The 22,189-nt window shown below is 35.9% G+C and overlaps 2 protein-coding genes across 8 annotated transcripts in view; one reads left to right on the forward strand and one right to left on the reverse strand.

The window, feature by feature from the left end:
- The window catches only part of KCNIP4 (potassium voltage-gated channel interacting protein 4), a gene marked incomplete at its 5' end in the record, with an annotated part of 454,322 nt that overhangs the window by 421,061 nt on the left and 11,072 nt on the right, over positions 1-22,189 (forward strand). For all 6 annotated transcript variants that reach the window (XM_082760014.1, XM_082760013.1, XM_082760012.1 and 3 more), the window contains 2 exons: positions 13,398-13,467; positions 19,214-19,284. In XM_082760014.1, the coding sequence (XP_082616140.1) occupies positions 13,398-13,467; positions 19,214-19,284 (141 nt within the window). The remainder of the gene's footprint in view (positions 1-13,397; positions 13,468-19,213; positions 19,285-22,189) is intronic.
- PACRGL (parkin coregulated like) overlaps positions 7,276-22,189 on the reverse strand; it is a 39,426-nt gene continuing 24,512 nt past the window's right edge. The window contains exon 8 of one of the 2 annotated variants that reach the window (XM_082760018.1): positions 7,276-7,530. In XM_082760018.1, coding sequence (XP_082616144.1) covers positions 7,495-7,530 — 36 coding nt within the window. In that variant the 3' untranslated portion in view covers positions 7,276-7,494. Of the gene's footprint in view, positions 7,531-18,994; positions 19,046-22,189 lie in introns of those variants that run through there. The other variant, XR_014317462.1, reaches the window with a different exon arrangement.

A 22,189-nucleotide genomic window follows, 5' to 3' on the forward strand; every position in this document is an offset into this window, starting at 1 on the left:
CATGAACAGCACTGCTCTACTAATCAGGTGTCTTAGTACCATGGACCTATGCTCTAGGGATGACCTCTTTGGGTAACAGAATAAAAAGGAAATGTAGGTGTGGTGTGTGGCAGGTTGGACAAGTGCACGTGATTATTGTGTGACATGGAACACATGGCAGACATTGAAAGCCAAAGCCTCCAGGACAAGGTACAATGCCCTCACATTGTGAATTGGGAAGAAGCATTTCTTCCTGTGGACCACATGCATCTCAAACACAGAAGCTTCACATATTTCACTGCCCTTTGATAGTGCCTGGTTTTCACCACTCTACTTGGTGAAACAGGTCTTATTTATGCCAACTTCAAGACCAGTTTTGTAAACATTTATGTAGGTAAGCAATTCTGTTCTTATGTTTGTAATGCTGGGGCTCTTCTGCAAGAGACTGTTGGTAGCAGAGAAAGCAAAAACCTTTGTTAAAGGATAAATGTATTACTATATGTAATATAAATAATGAATACAATGTTTGATTTCCAGTTCCTAACTCCCCCTTGACTTTCATGTGCTTTGCCATTTCTGCAAGCTGACAGGATTCTGTAGGAACTGAAAATCCTCAGTGTTTTTCATCATAGCTAGCACTAAACAAATATTGATCTGTCTGCCTTTATCACTGCATGTCCTTAAAAGAAAAAAAGAACTACCACTCTGAAAAATACTGAAACAATGAATTAGGAGCCAAATGTCTTGCATGCAGATGTGTCACAGGAATGCAAAACCCAGTGTTCTCATTTCATGATTAAAATAGTGTCAGCACTTAGTATCAACCACTGACTCTAACAAAGAAACAACAACAGAAACAGAGTTTTAAACAAAATATAGTTCTAACCCCAGCATACTGAGGTTACTTCATAAATATTTTGTGCTAAAATCAGGCTCATTTTCAGTAATGATTATAAAATATTAGTAATCATGATGGATTATGCCAGTCTGCCAACATGAGAGCTTCAGACCCTTTAGCAGAAAGTTGTTTGTACAGATTCATCCTCCATATTTTTTCCAATCTCTAAGACTACAAGGAGCACCAACAAAAGCATCAACTGAGATCCTAAATTCTATCTAAATTCTATTCTTTCTCTCTCTCATGTAAGACACATAAAATAATGGCCTCCATGGTTTCAAAGTAGGAAATTGGTCTATACTTTGACAAAGGGACTGGTGACATCCTTCATCCCATTCAAGTATATTACTTGATGAGGTTTAAGGGAGTGCAACCTGGGTGACTAGCATTGGCTGGTGAGGTACTATTTCTCTTGCTCTCACCTGAGAACTCAGCTGATTTGAAGGGACTTGATAAAACTGCTTACACAAGAATGAATGAAATGCAGCACCAGGCTAAATACAGCTTGTCCCAAGAGTGTAAATACTTTGTCTTTGCCAGGTATTTACAACAAACTGCACCACTAAGTATATGAAGCATGGGTTCTGCTACATTTAATTTAATTATAGCTCCTGCCTATGTGTGAAGTCAGGATTGTAAAATGCCCTCCTGTAGTGACAAGCAAGGCCAGAAACAGTAAGCACCTTTCAGATGCCAGGGACTCATCTATAAAGTTTTTGTGTGTCAGGCTTTGGGGTGAGCTTTTAAGTTCAAAGCTTTAGTCATGTTGTTTACTGTTGTTTTACTGCCAATGCTAATAATAGGAAACTAAAAATTACAGTGGTTAGCAGGCACCACTAAATAAAGAGCAGCACTGATTAAAAGCTCTGCTGGCATCTAGCCCACTGCATGGGAGAAGCAGCCAAAGCGTTGATTGTTATTTACAGTGTGAAGTCACACATGCTGGATGTGAGCCAGTTCTTCCATTTCTGCTTGTTTTCCTCTGGAACTGCCATGGTAAGCAGGGGGTGGGGAGAGGCCTGTGTTTGTTAAAGACACCTTCAGAGGGTGCTTCAAACCCTCGTACATCTTTACTGTGCCATTGGGAAGCATTATCATACTTCTTATGCAGATGGCTAAATTCAAACAAGAGGCATTGAGTTTTACCTGATAAGAACAGGTAAACAGAGTTCTTGAACAGAGTTCTTATATGTATTTCATTAATGGATGTCATTGGAACTGATCTGATCAGTCAGATCATATTGGGTGCTCTCAAGTCCACTGGTTTCCATGAGTTGTAGGTTGTTGCTACTGAGCAACAAAAAGTTTGCAGCATACATGAAAGAAAAGGTAATTCAACAACCCGTGATGATATCCCCATGAGCCATTAGCTAAATTCTACTGCACTTTAGATCAGGGAGGAAAAATTGAAAGGAAGGATATTCCTTTAGACCCAATAATCAGGGCACTCCATTTGGGAATGACTCCTGGATTCTAGCTCCTCCTGCAAAAATGGCTTATGCTTTATACCTGTAACCGTAAATAGGCAAATCCACAGGAAGGATTTAGAACAGGGATCACGACAAAAGACTGAGATAATCATCCTTTACCATTTCACACACACAAAAAACCACCTTTTTCAATTTCATCAACACATTTCAGCATTCATCGCTGTTTATCCATGATGTAGCATTTTTCTATATGGTTGCACTGAAGTTATTTTCAAAAATGTAAAACAAGAATTGTTTCAATAAAGAAAAGGATCTGTGAAGGCACTTTTTTTTCTTCTTCTTTTTTATAGCCTACGTCTGAGAAAAATAAGATGAGAACTCTAATCAGAAAACAAAACAAAACAAAACAAAACAACCAAGAGCTAATTCAGTTTCAATAGGCAGGAGGTTAAATTAATAGCTGTCCTTTTCCTGATAACACAAAAAGTAGAAGTGATAATTGAAATTAAAAACACCAGTGGTTTTCAATGTAATTCAATTGAGCACAAGTTATTCATTAGAGAAAATGAGTGAAAATCCATCACACTAGAGATAGGTCATTACAAACATACTCATTCATATATATAACATATTGTTGTACATACTGAGGATAATATTCCTTAGGGATATGGTTTAGTGGGGACTGCTAGCGTTAGGTCAGAGGTTGGACTCGATGATCTTGAGGTCTCTTCCAACCTAGAAATTCTGTAATTCTGTGATTCCACAGATGAAAAGAATAATAATTCTGGCCTTAGAAATATTTTTTTCATAAGAGTAATTTCAGGAAGTGTAATAAAGAATGACTTGGAAAACAAAAACAAAAACAAAAACAAAAACAAAACGTGTTTTAGACCTGTAAAATTCCTATTTTTTTGAGAATATTCATTTGTGTTGCACATATTAACATATCGGGTCTTTCAGCACTCCTACAAAGCAGGAAAGGCTTCAATTAATCTTCATTTTACTCCAGGAAGCATTTTGAGAACAAAAACTATATGAAATTCCTTCAGCTATAACAGTGTTTTAACTACACCTTGTCCTATGCTTTGTTTTATTTTAAATAGACATAGGCAATTAGGGAATATGAATTATGTTCAGCCAGGAAAAAGTCCTTGGATGAGTCTGGTGTTTCTGGCATACCCAGATACACACTATCTTGACAGGTTTTTATTTATCAGTAATAATAACGTTAATAATTCATTCATTAACATAAATATAATTTTAAAATGTTAGAACACCTAGCAAAATATTTTCATTATTCAATGAAATATGAAAATTGATTAGAGTAAATATTCTGAGTTGTTTAAAGAATCATTTTCTCTGAGAAAATTAACTGATGCTCTCTTTATGGGTATGAATAAGAAGACAGCTATCTGTTGGCTTGAATAGCAGGTAGCCCAGCTGTTAAACCCGTGTAAGAGGATTTAAAACTACAGAGGGGACTCCTTTGTCTGGCAGAAGGAAGGAAATGACACTTTCTTATTTACACTGAGGGTCTTTTTTGTCTTTAGTATGAGATACAACTATTTATACAACTTGCCAGTCTCAGCTGTATGGTTTCACCTGCACAGATCACCCCCAGGAAACAAAACAAAACAAACAAACAAAAACACAATTTCTTTGCACCTCTGTAGTTGCCACAACCAATGAGGAAGCCTCCAACACGTTCATTCTCTGCTATGACCCCTTTTGCTGCAGCCTACCTCTGCTCATCTCTCCATGGCAATGACTTGGAAAGCAAACAGCCTTTTCTACCTTAGTATAGAAAAGCTTTTTCTGCAATAATAGATAGTACTTAAACAGTTTTGTGTGTAGGTTAGCAGCAAGTGCTGCAGTTCTGTGTTCCCTGGCGTATAAGTGTTGCCGGATGTCAGAAAAACACTTTTTTTTTTTTTCTTTCCCCTTGGTAGTTAACAGTATTTCCCTAAAAAACTTTTCAGAAGAAAGACATCTGAGGTCTGGATTTGTTCCATCATATCATAAACCTGACCAGACCCTAAAATCATAGCTGTAAAAATAGAATAAAAACATTTCTCATCCTTTGTGAGGAATTTGAGATGTCATCCTGCCTATCACCCCCAGTCCTTTGACCATCTAGGTTTTATAGTAGGGAAATAGCAAAGCCCAAGAGGAACACAGAGGATGGGGGAAAAATATAATTGCCTGATCAAAAGAACCAAAGTAGGTATCTCTTCTACAGTCAGTGCAATTATCTCATACACATGTTGATTTCCTAAAATCTTCCTCAAAGCTCCCACTTGATGTGGAAGTGTTGAATGATAAATCAATACAAAGGAAATCAGATGTCATTCATCTAATTTTAAAAAGAGGAGCCAAAATACTGACAATACTGCACTTCAGAAGATTCTAGTTCAAAGAGGTTGTTTCAGAGAAATGATGCTCTATAATAGATAGGGTTTCTTTTAATCCATAGGAGAAGTAACCCCTCGAAATGTTACTAATCCTTAATGGACAATACTTTGCTTATAGTTTAATCTCCATGAATTCGTTTCTCTCTCTTAGAGGTATCTGACTGTGGCATGAAAACTGCTGCTCCCTTCACCCCACGTTATCTTTATTTTTTTCTGTTACTGCTTCTTCTAGAAGTAATTAGAAGAAAAAAAAAAAAAAAAGACATAAATATGATTGTCTGAGATATTTTAAATCTGTATTGATCAAAAAAAGAAAAAGATCTTCTGAACTATCTAACTATTCCCAGGTTAATTTTCACAGCTTTAATTTCTACTGGTTTATTCAGCCACATTTGAAATTACTGAAATTTAATTTTTAATTTTTGAAATTACTCTTTTTTTTTTTTTTTTTTTTTTTTTTTTTTTTTAGGCTGCTTCACAGGCTAGTGCATAACAACACTTTAAAGCATATCTTTTGAGATATTTTTCAGACTTCATTTGCATTTCCTTTAATAAAATCAAACCCTTCTTTCCCCCCAAACCTCATTTTGTTTGTACCATCTGCTTTGAAGTCCTTCTAAAATCATTTCATTTATGTTAGATGCTGATGTTTTTCTTCCTGCTCTTGGTGTTTCTCCTATGGTGCCCAATAATGTGGTGTGAACTCCAGTAATGCCTCCCAGCCCATTTGTCACAAAGATCACTTCTATGTTTGGCCTGTTTACTGAAAAAAAAAAAAAAAGTATCAAATTTGAACCCTGTATTCTAAGAATACTTTCAGGACATAAAGTTAATCACACATGTACTCATTTAAAAATAAATGGTAAATATGGTAATATGTAAATATTGGTAAATATGTAAATACTGGTAAATATGTAAATGATGCAATAGGTTTATATTTATTATAGAAAAATTAGTTACAAAATTGCTTTTTTTTGTTTGTTTGTTTAAATGACAACAAGTTAGAAATTTATTTTTTCACACCACAGAATTTTAAGGGTTGTTAAAACTTTAACTTAGACCAATTGGCATTAGGTAAACAGATCTTAAAAGCTAAAAGTATTCCCCAAAGTAAAATCAGTACCAATGTATGGAATATGAATAACACATATTGAATTATATAAGCATATTAAATAAAACACATGGAAGAATCATCTTTGTTAAATGAAAAATATCAGGCCATATTCAACAGCCTGAGAGAGAAGAGGCTGTTACCTCTCCACATCTCCAGATCCAACCAACAGCAAGGCCCATACAGCACATGTACATGCCCATGGAGCACATGTAGACACCACATGTATATGTACATACATGGATGGCCATATACATCATGGGCAGATACCCAGAGCAGCCACACAAACACAGGCAGTACCAACAGCTTCTTCCTGCTCTCCACTCTGGCTGAGCAGGGAGCTCAGCTCATATATGTAGGCACATATTTATGTACACTGCAGCAGCTGGGCTCAGACACTGCCTTTGTGCTCCTTGTGCTCCTTTGTGGGTGTGCTTTTGCAAACATAAGGTAACAAATTCAGCATACAGCCAGGAGCAAAATGCTTATAAAATATAAACAATTTTGTTAAGTATAAATATAAACAAGTTTGGACTAGTTTGTATTTGTGTTTTCTACTCTGCTTGACATGCACTAAATTCCTGCAGACATGACTAAATCATTTTATGTCATATCAGCTGTTCAAATATGCAAGGAATGGTAAAACTGTAAAAAATCCAGTTCCTGCAGTGGCCCTAGAGAAATAAGCTGCAGTGGACATTGAATTCTCTTCTTCCTGTGTCAGCAGGCTATGGGTTTGCTTAGATTAACTTAATATACATAAGCTTCTCCTAACTAACATCTACATGTATGTGCAACTTCACTGCCATTAATTATTTGCAATTAAACACCTAACATAAAAGCTAGTCAAAATAAAAACTATCTTAGTTGGTAGCTTGCATTCTTATTTAGACATTAAAGAAAACTATTCCAAGATGATAAGAGTAACTATTTTTTCTATATTGCATTTGCTTGCCAAATTAATATCAACCCTCTTTCATGGCCTACAACCATTGCAGTTACTGAGAGAGCCCTGGGTTCTCCTGTTTGCCACAGGAATTGGCCATACCAATGTAACATTCTGCTCTTGCTTGCATTCCCTCAGGCTGGCAATCCTGAATGCACCTGTTCTGCAGGTTTTCTTGGTTTGTTTTGTTGTTATTTGGGTTTTGGTTTTACTTGTTTTGTTTTTCAGAAGAGGGTTATCTCTCTGCATACTTTTCCTAAGTTATATTACAGAAACAGCACAAGGCAAGTCTTGACACAAATTGGGAGTACAGAATATTGCACAAGATATTCTTTAATGCTTTCAAAGAATGTGTTTGTTCTTAAGAGTGATATGGGATTTTTGGTAGTTTGACCAAAAACTTGCATTTGATGCCTTCTCATTTTGATTTTGCATTGTTACATCTGATAAATAGGGTTATATTTGGTGAAAACATGCTTAAAGTCTATGAAGGACCTGGTGAAAGGGAAGAGAACATAAGCTGGAGATTTTGAGATGTGGGGATTCAGAGATGACTTGATAGACCTCTCTTTCCAGGAACCAGAGAATATGTGAAAGAGGGCTTGGAATCCTATTGCAAGGGTAAAGAGAAAAGAGGAACTGAGAGACAGCAAGCCAGGAAAAACTCTCCCTGCAGATTGGAGGGCGATGAATGCAGAAATTAACAAGGACAGGTTCCATCATTCGACAGGGCTGAGTTGAATAGGCCTGTGCATCTGGGAAAAAAAAAAAACAACAAAAAACAAAAAACAAATCAAAACAACTCTGGTCACCTTGTGCACCCTTTTTTGGAGGTATACTGTGATATTATAGTAATCAGCAGGCACTCAAAGGAGTCTTTTGAAATAAGCTGTAGTGTTTTGCAGCTGTAGGAAGGAAAATTAAACACCTCAGAAACTTTGACATTGAAATTACCATCTTGATGCCAATGCTGCTCTTTGTCTTTTATGTTGTTTCCAGTTTTTGTTTTTATTCTGCAACTTTAACTTTGTGCAGTAAAAGTTTACCACCCCTGCTCAGCCAATTATCCCATCTAAACATGAGATATATGCATTTTTAATGATCCAGCAGCTTAATCATTACAGAATCACAGAATCTCATTAGTCATTTCAACAAACTCAAAAAACTTTCACCAAAGTCCCTATCATTTTGATCCTTGGAGGCACTGTTTGTAACCTTAGTTCCTCATGTGTGCTACTTTTGGCACACATTTTATTTCAGAGGAGGAACGTGACAGGAGTAATTTGTGCATTGAGTGTCAGTGGGCTTGATCCAGATAATTTATATAGTACTAAATTCTCTAGTCAATGAATTTGCAGATCATTTGAGTTCTTTTGTGGTTAAATTTTCCATAAGCCTAGAAAAAACACTGCAAATTTCAGGTATAAATTTGCTGATATAACATATGAGCATAGCAACATTAAGACAAAATGTTTCTATTAGATATGACACTAATGGTTTGCAGATAATTTTACCACATAGCTGTTGATGTCTTCCCATGGGAAGTGAAGTATACAACAACGGGTATTGGATAAAGACCAAACAGATACATTTTTTTTTTTTTTTCTGAATAAATATAGCTGTTTAATCCAAAAGCAAAATTGTATGTCTAAGTGGGAGAAATTAATTTAGTATTGCAACTCATGTGAATTGTACAGTTATCATATGGCTCAATTTTCTGAAAATATGAAAGACGTAAGAAGGCCTATGCTTCAATCACAACAAACATAAAAATACAGCAAATTTAAATGAACATCAGGGATGCAGCTTTGGAAGCAGAGAGTGCACAGAAAAGCTCTGCCAAGGCTGTTCAACAGCACAAATTCTCACTGAAAATAGGGGCTATCTCAAACATCACTACACTTCAGTGTACAAGAAGCATGAAAAAGTTTGTCCTAATGTCCAGTTAGGACAACAAAACTCATAAAACTCAGACTGTCACCACTGTTAAATTGTCCACCCCTACCAGCTGTTTGGTTGTTTATCTGTTACTGCCCTTCAGGTAAGCTGCTACTAGCTCATCCTTTAGTGTTGACCTAGACTAAGCAAGCACAGCACTCTCAACTTCTTTTGGCCACGTGCACTCCATCCTGATAGCCTTTGTGACCTTCTGCTAAGCCCTCTTCAGTTTCTGCACATCCGTGGGAGGGTCTGTGCTCCTTACTGTGCCAAGGTGCCAAGCAGAGACCCTAGCACCCTCAGCCTGCTAGCCATGGCCCATTTTTTTGTTAATTGTTTGTCTTATTTGCAGTAAGAATATTTTCCTTGGCTTATACGCAACTTGACATCCACTGTCACGCCACATCCTTTACGGCAGGGTACTTCCTTTACGGCCAGTCACTTCACAGCTTGCACCAGTACAAGGGACTATTTCTTCCCATATGTAGAGCACTGTGATTCAGGCTGAACTTCATGAAGTGAATGTTTGCCTGGATTTCATTATTAATTTGGTCTACATTATGTTTTTACATTTTCACAATGATTTGATCAATGTACTTGAATGCAAAATTCAGAACTGGTCTGAACTATGAAAAGCCACTGTGGGTTTGGGTTGTGGGGCTTTTGCTAGAATTAGCAATTAGCTTTAAAGCACATGCAGTATTTTATTTCAAAATTATATATATATGATTTTCTGTTATATTATGTGCTCATGGTAAATTTAAATTTTCAGTCAGAATAGATGAACATGCAAAAAAGATAAAATATTGTTAGTCAGAGATAATTAAATCAATAGACATGAACATTTATCTGAAATGAAACAGAACACAGACAGCAGATAAAGCATGGAATGCAGTAGTTGACATGCAATAACCTATAAATAAAATATATGTAAAATTGCCAAAGCTCCTAATACAGCTTCATCCATTATACATTGTTTATTTTACAGACAAAACTCTGAGCCTTTTCTTTTTTTTCCCTTCATTCTTGTTCCTACACTTTTCTGTTTCTCCTTTTTTTTTTTTTTTTTTTTTCATTTTGGGTTTGCCTCTTGTCTAAAAAGGGTGTTGATTAGGTGGCAAAAATGAATCCACCCATTGCAGTACTCTTAGAAATGTTTTTTTGAAAGACAGCTTAGACAGTATGAAGCCTGTAAATAATTTACAGGTTTTGGAGTAGTTCATAAGACCATGTACTGGAGGTGTAATTTCCCAGCAGTAAAATTGCAAGCAAGAGAGATCATCAAAAGGCAGAATCATATTTATTATTCTCTGTCTCTTCTTTCTGTCAGTTTATCTTATTTTCTCTTTAAAGGAGAGAGTACTGGACTCAGGAAAAAAGCAGTTCAAGATGAACTTATGCTCTTTTTTTTTTTTTTTTCCTTTCCCCAGAAGGAATGTAATGCACTTTTAATGCAATTTTAAAAGACTGTCAAACAGTTATTTTTCTGTAACAGAATAAATTACATACAACTGGAGGAAAATAAGAGTATAGGAAATGGTTTAAATGCCTCACATTTTTCTTTCAAACTATTTTTGAATTATTTTCCTTTCTTTTATAAGGGTTTAATGAAATCTTAGAAACATTTTTTAATTACAGTTGGAAGAAGTCAGCAATAACTTGACATAAAGACATGGCACATATTTAACAATCACAATATTAAATATTCACAGAACAAGAGAAATACAGAGAACTAGAGAAATACTCTGTCTTGATAAATACAATAAAGCCAGATTTATGAGTCAGGAAAAGAACATTCTTGGACTCAAATTATGTTGGCTACATACATATTTAGATTAAAATTACTTAAGAAGAGATCTGTTCACAGTGTTGTAGAATCTCAAAGTAAAGACTCAGGATAAAGAAAGAAAAGTTTGAACTAGGTATTTCTGATAAGAGTAATTGGCCAACGTTGCAGATTTTTAATGAAAGCCCTTAACATACCATTACAACAAATCTCCAGAGATTGAAAAGTTAAGCTGTTACTGCTAATGCTGTGGTAAAGACAGGAGGTAAATACAGAGGGTCAGCCTAGATAAATTCAAGAGGTTGTATTTATCTACTCTACTGCCTCTACTAATATACAATTCTGTGAATGTATGTTGCCTTTTCAAGCAGTGTTCCTTTCAAACAGTGTGGTGAAACTGCAGTTAAGTTAAGACAGAAAGAAGCACTGCCTTTAAATATGGTCTGTAAGTCATTTACTTCTATAAAGACAGTCTGCTAACTTATTTTAAACTGGCCAAGAATAAATCAGACATTTCTTTCCACAATACCTCTAATTCTCCTCTAGCGTGTCATCATTTAAATGCAATCAGGAAATGGGAGTCTCTTTGAAGCTTTAGACTAAGCACTGGCACCATTGGCAGTGTTGGTATTTCCTGTGACCGTACAACTTACTGCAAAAAAAAGAGGAGAGCTCTGTTTGCAGGATGAGCACATTTTGAATATGAGTATTTCCTTTCTCATCTAAAGAAAAGGTAGAAAAATAGCTTTGTGTGTTAATAATCCATGGAGTGGGATAAATACATGTTTTGTCATTCATTAAGTTTCTCAGAAAAAAAATATATTTATATTGCAGAATCTGAGTTGTACAAATTCAAATGTTCAGGGTTGTGTTTTTTCAGTTCATTCAAAATGTTCCTAGCTTTTTGTCTGAAAAGAAAATACATGCAGAACAGAAAGAAGGTATGACTTCTTTTCCTAAATTTTAAAATATGGCAATGTCCTTTCACATTCCCATTTGTCTCAAAGAGAAGGTTGTGTTACTCTTGCTTGAGAGGGTCTGGTAATGATGTAAAATAAATATCAATGTATACTTAGAAGAGGAACTTGTGAAATGCCTTTGTTACATTTCCTACATCGAATAAATATATTGTTATATCAATGAATATCTGAATGCTTCACTGATGTTTTCAAGTAAATATACCAGTCTTTTGCATCTTTCATTTCATCTTTTTGTTTTTGGATCTTTCATTTATACAACTCAAAAAGGCTTCACATCAGGAGACAAGCAGCATGTTAATCCTTGAGAGGGACAATAGATATTCTAGAGCACCAGAATATAGGTGTTTTTTTTTTTTTTTTTTTAATTTATTTATTTTTTTTTGGAAGCTGGGAAAGCAGAAACATTTTAGAAAACTGTCACACCCAAATACCTAATAGACAGGGATTACCACCTCAATCAATGGATTGACAAAGGTACCCCTTACCTGACCATGGTAGATATGCTAGATTCATTTTACTGTTCCCCAAAGGCTTTGGTTTAAAAGGCAGTGTGGCCCAGCAGACAGTATATATCTAGTCTTACCAATGCTCTGATTCTGCCTCCATCAGTGACAGCCTCTGTGCCCAGGAATAAATAGTTTTGTACTTCTGTCTCCATGACTGCTCTCTGTTTGCCTGTTCTGATCAAACAGAATTGTTTCTTACCATGTGTTTGCACATTCTTAGTTATGGTGAAGGTCTGATTTTGGCTGAGAGTAAGTGATATAAATCAAAATAATCCTAGATCTACAGATCTGACATGCATTTTTTAGGCAGTGCATCTCAATTAGCAAGATTATGCTATTTGTTTCTTCACATAAGCTTTCAAAGCTATGAGTATCTCAGTGTTCCTTACTTGATCTAATAGAAATATCATTTGCTGTCACAGGAAAAGCTGTTATTATACTGGCAAATGATGTTACAGTGTTCTTCACATGAAGCTATTTCCTTTCCCCATTGCTCGAGACTAGGAGCACATAAATTGGAGCCATCAGTCTGAATAGCATAGCAATGGACAAAGAAACTGAACTACGACCCTTCACTATTTCACTCTCCTTACTTTCCTTTTTTTTTGTTTCTAGAAATACTTTTGTCTTATAGAGTTTGTCAGGGTTGTTTTTTTTTTTTGTTTTTTTTTTTTTTCCACCCACTGTATTAAGGAAGGAATTAAGTGCATTGCCTAAAGTCATCTGCTCAGCCTTGCAAACTTAGGACTAGACTCAGCAGTCTTGCCTTTGCTTTTTACTGCATGACTTAGTAACTGAAATGGTATTCCTTCTGTTTTTCCTAACTCTTTACATACTTTCCATAAATATTTTCTCTTCTGTTTCAATATCTCTGAAATCACCCTACTATGACACATTCTGCTCATTCTTGTTTACATACTTCAGTTTACGAACAAGATGTAAAAAGGCAGAAGTATCTGCAAGGCTTGAGTAAGACCTTCTGTGACGGGTCTAACTGCAAACGCAGTTTGCATTCCTGCTTGGTTTCTGTGCCACACAAGTGCTGTTTTCAGCTACAGGAGCCATTGCCCATGGCCTGCAGAGACCACCGACAGCACCATGCACTGCAGCACAGCAGTTGCTGCTCACACACCCATCACTCAGTTCTCAGTACTGAAACTGAGAAGAAATGGCACTGAAGTAACTTTTGTCCATTTTTGTTGTCCCTTCTCTTTAATAAGACACTTCAAAGTGATGCACATTTGATGCTCTAATATTTGGTTTAAAGTGCAAAATCAGGCTCTTGCAGCATGTTAAACTCTCATGATCTCTATGTTCTCTATGATCTCACATGTTCTCTATGGTCTCCTGCACACAGGATTTGCCTGAACCAGATTCAACACTATTTATTTATTGTGTCTAACTTTTTCCAGGAATGTCCCAGTGGTGTTGTCAATGAAGAAACGTTCAAAGAGATTTACTCTCAGTTCTTTCCACAGGGAGGTGAGTACTTGGCAAATGTAATTGGTATGACAATGTACAGAGAGTTATATTTGTTCCCTCCTGAATCTAACAAAAGACCCTGTTCAAATTAACAAGATTGTTGATAGCTGGACATATTTAAAAGTATATGTTTCTGAATGAAATGCAATGGTATCTACAAGAGGTCAGTATCCTGTTCTGGTTACCCACCTGTATTTGAGTATCTTTGGAAACGAAGTATCTCTGAGTAGGTTATTTCCTTTCAAACTTTCTATGCAGTCAGCCCCATTATCTGTTATTCTACAGAACCTTTCACAGTAGGAGTGAAAACTGTAGGAGGTGCTAGAGTTGTGGGTCAAATTAAAATCTAATAGCAATGGGAGAACTCCCTTGACTTCTAAGGGCTTTCTCTACATAAACAAGGTCTTTTTTGCTACTCTTAATTTCAGTGAAGTAATTTTTAGGGCCTTCAATGACTTCTTTTTCTTGTCTTTTAGTACAATAAAGGTAACACACACACACATGTATATATATTATATTTTGTTTCAAACTTCAGATTTTCTTTTAGTTTGAAGTTTTCCTCTTTCCTTCTGCTTACTTTTACCATTCAGTCCTGCCCCTGCATATTCTCCTACAGCTCTTCAATCCTGGCTCTTCATCTTCTCCCACAACTCTTGAGCTTTAAATTCTTCCTTGTTACTGTTGATAGCTCTTTCTTTTCACTTGTGTATAAAAAACAAAAGATCCCCAAGCAAACAAAAAACTTAATTGGTAGGAACAAAACCTCTCCCCTTTCCCAATTAGTTTTATTTTAAATAAAAACCTACAAGGTAAAGAGCAGTATTCAGTGTGGATTACCATCACTGAAATCCTCAGCAACTAGGCATAATCAATAAGGAAGAAAAAAAGGCTAGATGTGTCGGCCTGCCTACTATTATTTCTTTTAAACCAGGCTAACAATCAGAGTTTCAGATACTGTAATTTGTAGCTACCCTGCCTGGTGAAAATAAGTTCTCTGCATGTGATTTACTATACCTTTACTACTTTTAAAATTATAATAATAAAAAATATGTATTTCCTATTGTTACTCTGAAAACTGCTTACAGGCAAAGAGAAAGCACGCCTTTTATACAAGTAGAGTTAAAATTTATTGTCGGAATAACTGAAACCTCAAAAGCCTAGTCTTTACTAATCCAGACCTAGTTGTTACAGAATAGAAATAACAATGCAATTAAAATTGTTCTATAAACATTTATTAGTTTCCATTCCTCTTCCTGGTCCTGTACACACCTGTCCACTGCTATTCTGGGCCTTTAGGGCAGTGGCATTGTTCGGGAGAAGAGGGTTGTCAGCATCTGGAGTCCATCTCCAGCAGGAATACAATCTTTGTGTCAGTGCTTTCTTCTTCCTTGCTCTAAGATTTGCTTTTCTATGTATTTGCTACCACATTTTTGTGCTTTCTGTTTCTCAGTTGGTTTGCAGCTGTACATTACACCCAAATGTATTATATATGGCACCTTATACATGTGTTATATACTATTTCTTTCTTTTCTTTGCTACCCTTGAAACCACTTTGCCCAGTTCCATGTCTGCATTTCCTCACCCAGCTGTGGGGACAGTGACAACCTGTGCCCCATCCCTGCTCATCTCACCCACACCTGCATCCATTGCCTAGGATAACTGGTTGTTGCTGCTACCTACATAAAACTAGAGTTGCACCTCAAAAGAAAAACCAAACAGCCCTAGAAACCTGGCCAAGAAATGGCTGTCACAGCTAGACTGGAGAAAAAGCTGCAGGCAAGTCACAAAGAGTCCATGAAGTGTGAGCCTGACAAGCCTCCACTCTGCAGCAAGCTCTCTACAAAACCTGTGGCTTGTTAGCAGCAGCTGCTATGTTGTCTTCAGGGCTGACATGCGAGATAAAATTCATGGAAAAATTTGCTTTTTCTTCTCTCTTCATTTAACTTTGGTAAAATTAACAAAAAATGATAATAATAATAGTTCTTCAGAAAATCAGGATCCCATGGACTTCTCTCTTTCAGTTTGGAGCCCATGCAGTGACCACCTTCCCCCTTAAATGAAAGTCAAAACTGTTTATTTCAGAGGTGTTAACACTATAGTATTTCCTGTCACCTTTACAGCAACTTGGGCTTTAACGATGTGGGAATTCTTTTTTGAGAAAATAATTTTTTCTTGAAAAAAAAAACTTTTATTTTTTCTTAAAAAGAAGCCCCATGTGTTATACTTTAAGCATGCTAGGAAAGTATCAAACCAGATAATTAATTAATCAGCGGGAGACGCTGTGTACTACTAACAGCATTTTAGCTTCTTCAGTAAAGCTATTTCAGGGATCTCAGTGAGGCCCACTGAGAAGTGGGCCATCAGAAGCTAACTCCATCCATGAGCCCCACAGCCTGCACACAAAGGCCTACTGTCAAACGGTGCATAAAGGCAGCATAAACAAATGTGAAAGCGTTGTGTAGTTTTCCTCAAAATGTCAGGAAGAATGTTCAGAGGAAACAGTGGAAGAGCTGATTCTCCTCACAGGAGTAACAGCACACAGCAGTAATCATAAAGCTTCTGTGGGCCTGTGATGACCTTTGCCATTTTTTTGAGAGGTCTGGGGACCAAAGTCTATTCTTAGTTCCTCAGATTAGCTAAGCATCATTAATTGTTGGTATTTGCATGTTAAGTACTGGGTGAGATCTCTGTATTTGAATATTTAGTTAGGCAGCTAGTCTGAATAGTTGCATCTGTGCATGTATTGCCAACATGCTGTGTATAACCAAGACCTTTGAATTTCAGTTGCAGTTAATATATTGCTTTTAGGTATGTGTGAATATTAAAAAGAAAAGTTTGAAAACACAACAAAGACAACATATTAACATGTCCTCAAGTTAAAATGTCATACATGTAGATCTGTGCCCCAAATGTCCATATAATACAAAACCAGATAAAACACAGTGTATCATTATAACTTCATATAATTTAAGCAAACAGCATAATGTTGAGTAACATTTTAAGCTTTAGGGTGACCAAGCAATCATCAAAAAGTCATTTACCAATGGGAAAAACACAGTTACACCAGTGAATGAATAGGTCCCAGTAGCTACCCTGCACTCATGCAACAAGTTGCCTGACATAAAACTTGGGATATCTTTTTCAGCCATGCAGATCACAGGCAAGAATCCACATAAGGAGCAATTATTGAGCTCTTCCTCCCTCAGTTATGAAGAGAATAGGTTATGTTCACAGTTTGATAAGGCTTACTCTTGAATATATAATGACTATCCTTTTCTTCCTTTTTGGGGGGTCTGATATTTAAAATGTTTAAACAATGTATTTCAAAGGAATTCTGATTTAATATCTGTTCCTGCTTCAGCCTGTCAAAACATCAATTTAACCAACTAGTTATGATATCAGATCCCTGAAACGAAGATATATCTTATTTAAGAATTAAAGCTCTGGTCTAACGTGGTTAATGTTCGAGATTTAGGGAATGGCAGAGGCATCATACTAAGAAGTAGCTGTCATGTAAACACCAGTCTACCTCACTCTGCAGTGGATGTTTTGAAGGCAAAATTTCAGACCAGAATTGCCTGCACAAACAACCCTGAAAGAGACCTCTGAATTTTTTAGACTTTTTCAGAAGAGGTTAGTACAGTTTATTATTACTACTATCCATATACTATCATACAAGAAGAGTATTAAGTTGTATCACATATGGAAAAGAGTAAAATACTTTGTGTTAATATTGTGGTGTTTAATGTAAATCTACAGAAAAATGATTAGGGATGTTTCAAAAGATTTTGTTTGTTTTTTAAGAAGTAAGTACCAAGAGAATTGGAAGGTATTTAAAATTCAATTTACAGTCATTATGCCTCTGTAATGTGCTTTTTATTACAAGATGGCTTGCACACTGTTGTTGTACAATAGATGCTTCAGTAGAGGATAGAAAGTATGAACTGAAGTCAACAAGTCTACGTTTTTCAGTTAAAATAAAATCTCCCTTTTAAAGTTAAAGGGGATTTGTCTACTAGATTATACTTAAACAATTACACTAATCTGTGGCTATATGGATGGGTGAATGAATGTCTCAGTATTTGGGGGAAATTCTCTGAAAATGTGTTAACAGACACAGGCTTGATGGCTGCAGAGATTGTTCTTGTCACATCACTTTTAATAAACATATTGAAATAAGACCAGAGACTTCATTTACCAGTGTCAGGTATGAACCTGTGAAGTGCAAAGTTTTGAGGTTTGGTATATTTGGTTTCTTAGGGTCAAGGCGATATTTCAGATGACCCAAAATCATCACACCTTTTAATTAAAAAAAAAATAAAATATATATATAAATAAATAAAAAAGTTTGAGCTGTGGTGGATGCAGTTTTTCAGGTTTGACACGAAAGGTAAAAAAAGGTTTAGTGCCAAGAAATCAGAAACAGGCATCTCAGCACTGATTGATGAGATTTTCCCACAATAAGGGCAGTTTTCTTCTAAGGAAGGAGAAAGAACAGGAAAAAAATCTACAAATTACTACTGTTCAGGACATGATGGTTTGCTATTATGAAAAGCATTTACTGCATATAATTGCTAAAAATACAGTGGAGCAGAAACAACCTCCCTTGTAACTGTTGTGGCCTAAGATGGTTCTACAGTCTTGGGAAGAATCACCTTAATATTTAGGGCAGCACTCAGGCTGTGTGTGCCTCCAAGGATTTGCAGTCATGGCTGTGGAGAAATTGTTCTTTACCCCAGTTTTTCACCTATAAAACGGGGCTTGTCACTTTACTAAAAGTTTATGAGGTTAATGTTAATTAACCTAATATTAATGTAAATATGTAAAATGGAAAGAGCAAAACAATGAATATCAAAAGAAAACTGAGTTTATATGCTGTTGAATAGGCTTGAACAGTAAACAATTAGTGAAGGCATCACTTTCCTAAAGTCATCTTCCAGAATCTTTTTGACCACTTCAGTTACTTTTCAGCCACTTTTTTTCAAGGTTTTTAAGCACCTAGCTCTCATAAGACACTCACGAGAATCAAGCAGCGATCCCATTTTAAGAATATGCTTCTCTGGACAGGATTTTATCTCACCTATAGCTGTCTACAGCTATACAGCAGCCTGGCTGGTGATGTATGCTGTTGAAGTGACATAGCGTAAGTCTTGGCACTGGTGCCTGTCCCTGTGCCAGTTTGTTGTGTGGTGCATTGAGCCCGAAAAGCAGCAGCAGTTTTCTGACCAGCTCGTCTTCAGCTGGGGCAACACGCCTGTCTCCAGAGTAAAAGTGATACGCCAGATGCACAGATGGTAGTGCCCGCTTTCCTCATTTACAGTGATGAATGCATTTCTCTTCTGTAACACAAGAGAGATCCACTATCACAGTCATTTAATTGGTAAAGTAGCATTCCCATTGACACAGATTGCTTCAGAGTACATTGACTTCTTCACCATTTGTTAAGACATCAGTGATTAGTAGTTTGCATGCAGCAGTGGTAATGAAAATGAATAAAAATACTTGAGTCCAGATTTTCACAATTTTCTTCCCAGTTTAATTACTCACATACTTGTACTTGTAATTTGTCTCTCCTGCCCTGCCAAAAAAATAAGTTTAAGCTGACTGGAAAATTTAGCATTAGTTGTTATCAAAATATATCTTCCTGTAAAAATATGTCATGGTATAAAATTAAATGAAATAAAATGTGCTTACTATGAAAGAAGACATGCTTACTATGAAATATTCTTACTGTTTTAAATTATAGATTCCACAACTTATGCACATTTTCTGTTTAATGCATTTGACACTGATCACAATGGATCTGTAAGTTTTGAGGTAAGTGATGCTGTTACTTCCTTTATGTTTGCTTCAATGTTTTGACATTCTTTGCGACGAAGTGAAATTTGGTCAGTTTTATTATACGGATCACATAAAATTTGGTTTATGTGGCTAAAGTTTCAAGTTTTTCCAATGTGTTAACAGAAGTCATTATTATTACACAGTTATGTATCACAGAATTTTAACTCATATTGTGCTGCTATATTAACTTTTTTATAAATCTGCTAATTTAAAAGGTAACCTAACTTATTCACAAGTTACATAACAGAATCATTATCCTCCTGCCAATCTTCAAGATGAGGACTCTGATCTAAATAACATTACAACTCAGCCAAAATAGGGTTGCTCATACACACTATTGTTTTCCAGGAGAAGGTTCTACCAAAAAGCAAAACAAAAACAAACAAACAAGCAAAAAACACCTTTATAACAAAGATATTTAAAAACACAAGAGTTTAAAATTCATTCTTCCTCAATTTATATGCCAAATCTTCAAACTTCTGTCTTTCCCTGCTGAGGCTGACATCATTACCTGCAAAGGCTGACATCACCAATACAAAAATCATGACAGAAAAGGCAACTCCCTGCAATAGCTAGATGAAAACAGGGCATACTGTAAAGGAGCCATTACTTTAACATATAGAATTAAGAAATCTCCCAGTTCTTCTGCAAAACAATATTTACTTTGTCATATTGTGCTTTGTTTTGTTTTTCAATTGACTGACGGTATCCTTACAACTTGAGATTGGTTTAGGATTAAATATATCCACTGTAAATTTGTTTAAATGCCTTATATGTGTTTTTATGATTTACTTAATTGAATGATGTTGTGAGATCTGAGGGAAAATCTTTTAAAAGTATTTTCATTCTTTTATTATTGATGTAATATGGAAGGAGAAGTATTGCCAAGCAGATGCACTGTGATCATAAACCTAAACCTCACCTGGGAATATAACCAGAGCATTTTGTGGGACATTACTTGCATTTATTTAAAAAACATGAACCCCATCTGCCTTTTTCCAGGCAGCTGAAATCAATGGGCCTGGTGGAAACAAAAAATGGAGCTTTTATTCACATCTTCTGTGTGTAGGCTAATTCTGCAAGGAATCCTTCTGGTCATATCAGCAACAGCAGAGACAATGCTAGAAGACATTTTCAGCATCAATATTTGAGAAGTATTTCTGCTGTTATCATTAGGAATAATGAGAACAAAAGAAGCTTTTGTAGCTTTCCTGAACAATTTGTTCACATTTGTATCTCAAAAAGAAAGAATTATGAAACGCAATAGATGTAAAGCGTTTTTTGAGGTATATGAATATGTCAAAGTGCAGGTCTATGTTCAGAAGAGGCTTTGGAACAAATGAAAATAAAGCATTTTTTTTTTTATCGAGAGAACAGACATTTTCCAACTTGCTTTTATCCACTATCGACTCAGAGTGACCCAGACCTTGATTTCATTTGCACTAGCTGTAAATCCAGCACAACTCTAGTGCTGTCAAAAGACTCCCTATTTCTGTGTCCTCGTACCATGAAGCAGCTTCATATTTATAAACTATACAATAACCACTCTAAAAGCATCTTGCTAACATTAAAAACGTTTAGATTTTTTCTAATTGTGTGAAAGTAGTTCTGAATCATGGAAGTAGTAATTTTTTTCCTGATCATTTTTTATCTCAGATGCAACTGCCATACCTTGTCTAAACCAATCCACACTCCAGCTTTCTAATGCTTGTTAGGAAAAAAAAAAAACAAACACAAAAGAAAAATGCTCTTTGGCTCTCTTCTGTGTGAAAAGGAAATTTTGAAATTAACTGGCAGAACTAGAAATATAACTTGTAGGGGGTAAGAGTTTTTGTTGTTGTTCGTTGCAATCTCCTTTTCCTAATGAAGCTGTGGTAGCTGGAATTGAAAACAACAAAAAAAAAAAAAAAAAAAAAAAAAAAAAAAGAATTTGTTCTTTTTTTTCCCTCAAATTTTCAACCATTAGCAATGAAGTGTTAGGCTTTAGCACAATGTTGTACTTGTAAAACCCATGCCTTCATTAGATGAGATTGCTTAGTGAGATTGCTACATATGTGAAATTTTGCACATCCCTAAATCTGTATACTCTCTCGTAAGAGTCAGACGAAGCATTTTACATAGCATAAGAACAGAATCACAGAATCATCTAGGTTGGAAGAGACCTCCAAGATCACCTAGTCCGACCTCTGACCCAGCATTAGTCCTCCACTAAACCAGATCACTAAGCTCTACAAAAACACAAAGCTCTACAAAAACACAAATGCCATTCACAGTTTGTTTATAAAGAACAAGAATCTGTAGGTAACTGAGTAGGTGTTTTGAAGATTTCTGGTCATATGGTTTTAGGCCCTGTGTATCCAAAGGTGAAAATGACACAGGTATTTAGAAGCCTCTCTTCTAATGATTTTAATGGTGAAGTGGTATCCAAACTAGATTTATTTGATGGGTCTGGTACTTCTAGGCATAAGTCAGTAACAAGTTTGGGGATGTTAAGGTGTTTAAAAGGTGTGTCAACACACTGAAATTTGGGGATGATAAATGGAAAAAAAAAGTTAGAAAATGAAAGCTATTTAACTTCAGACGTGTAGTCAAAGATAAAGCACATTGCATCCACAAGCAAATATTCAAATCAGTGCTCTTAGTCTGCTGTAGGTGCAGATTAATGCTACTCAAAATGTGATCTTGATGAAAGGAATTTCACTCAGTAATCCAAATTCTCAGTGCCTTAAAGTACAAAAGCTGTGCCAAATGCAACAAAGATATTCAAAGATTTTGGTCATTTTGAATCAAAAACAAACTTGCATTTGTTTCTCCGAAAATGATTAATTATCTCTAGCAAAATTGTTGGTGAGTTTCTGATAACTTTATTTCTCAGCTGTAC

Source organism: Aythya marila (genome assembly GCF_965140915.1).
Source record: "Aythya marila genome assembly, chromosome: 4".
Lineage (NCBI taxonomy): Eukaryota > Metazoa > Chordata > Aves > Anseriformes > Anatidae > Aythya > Aythya marila.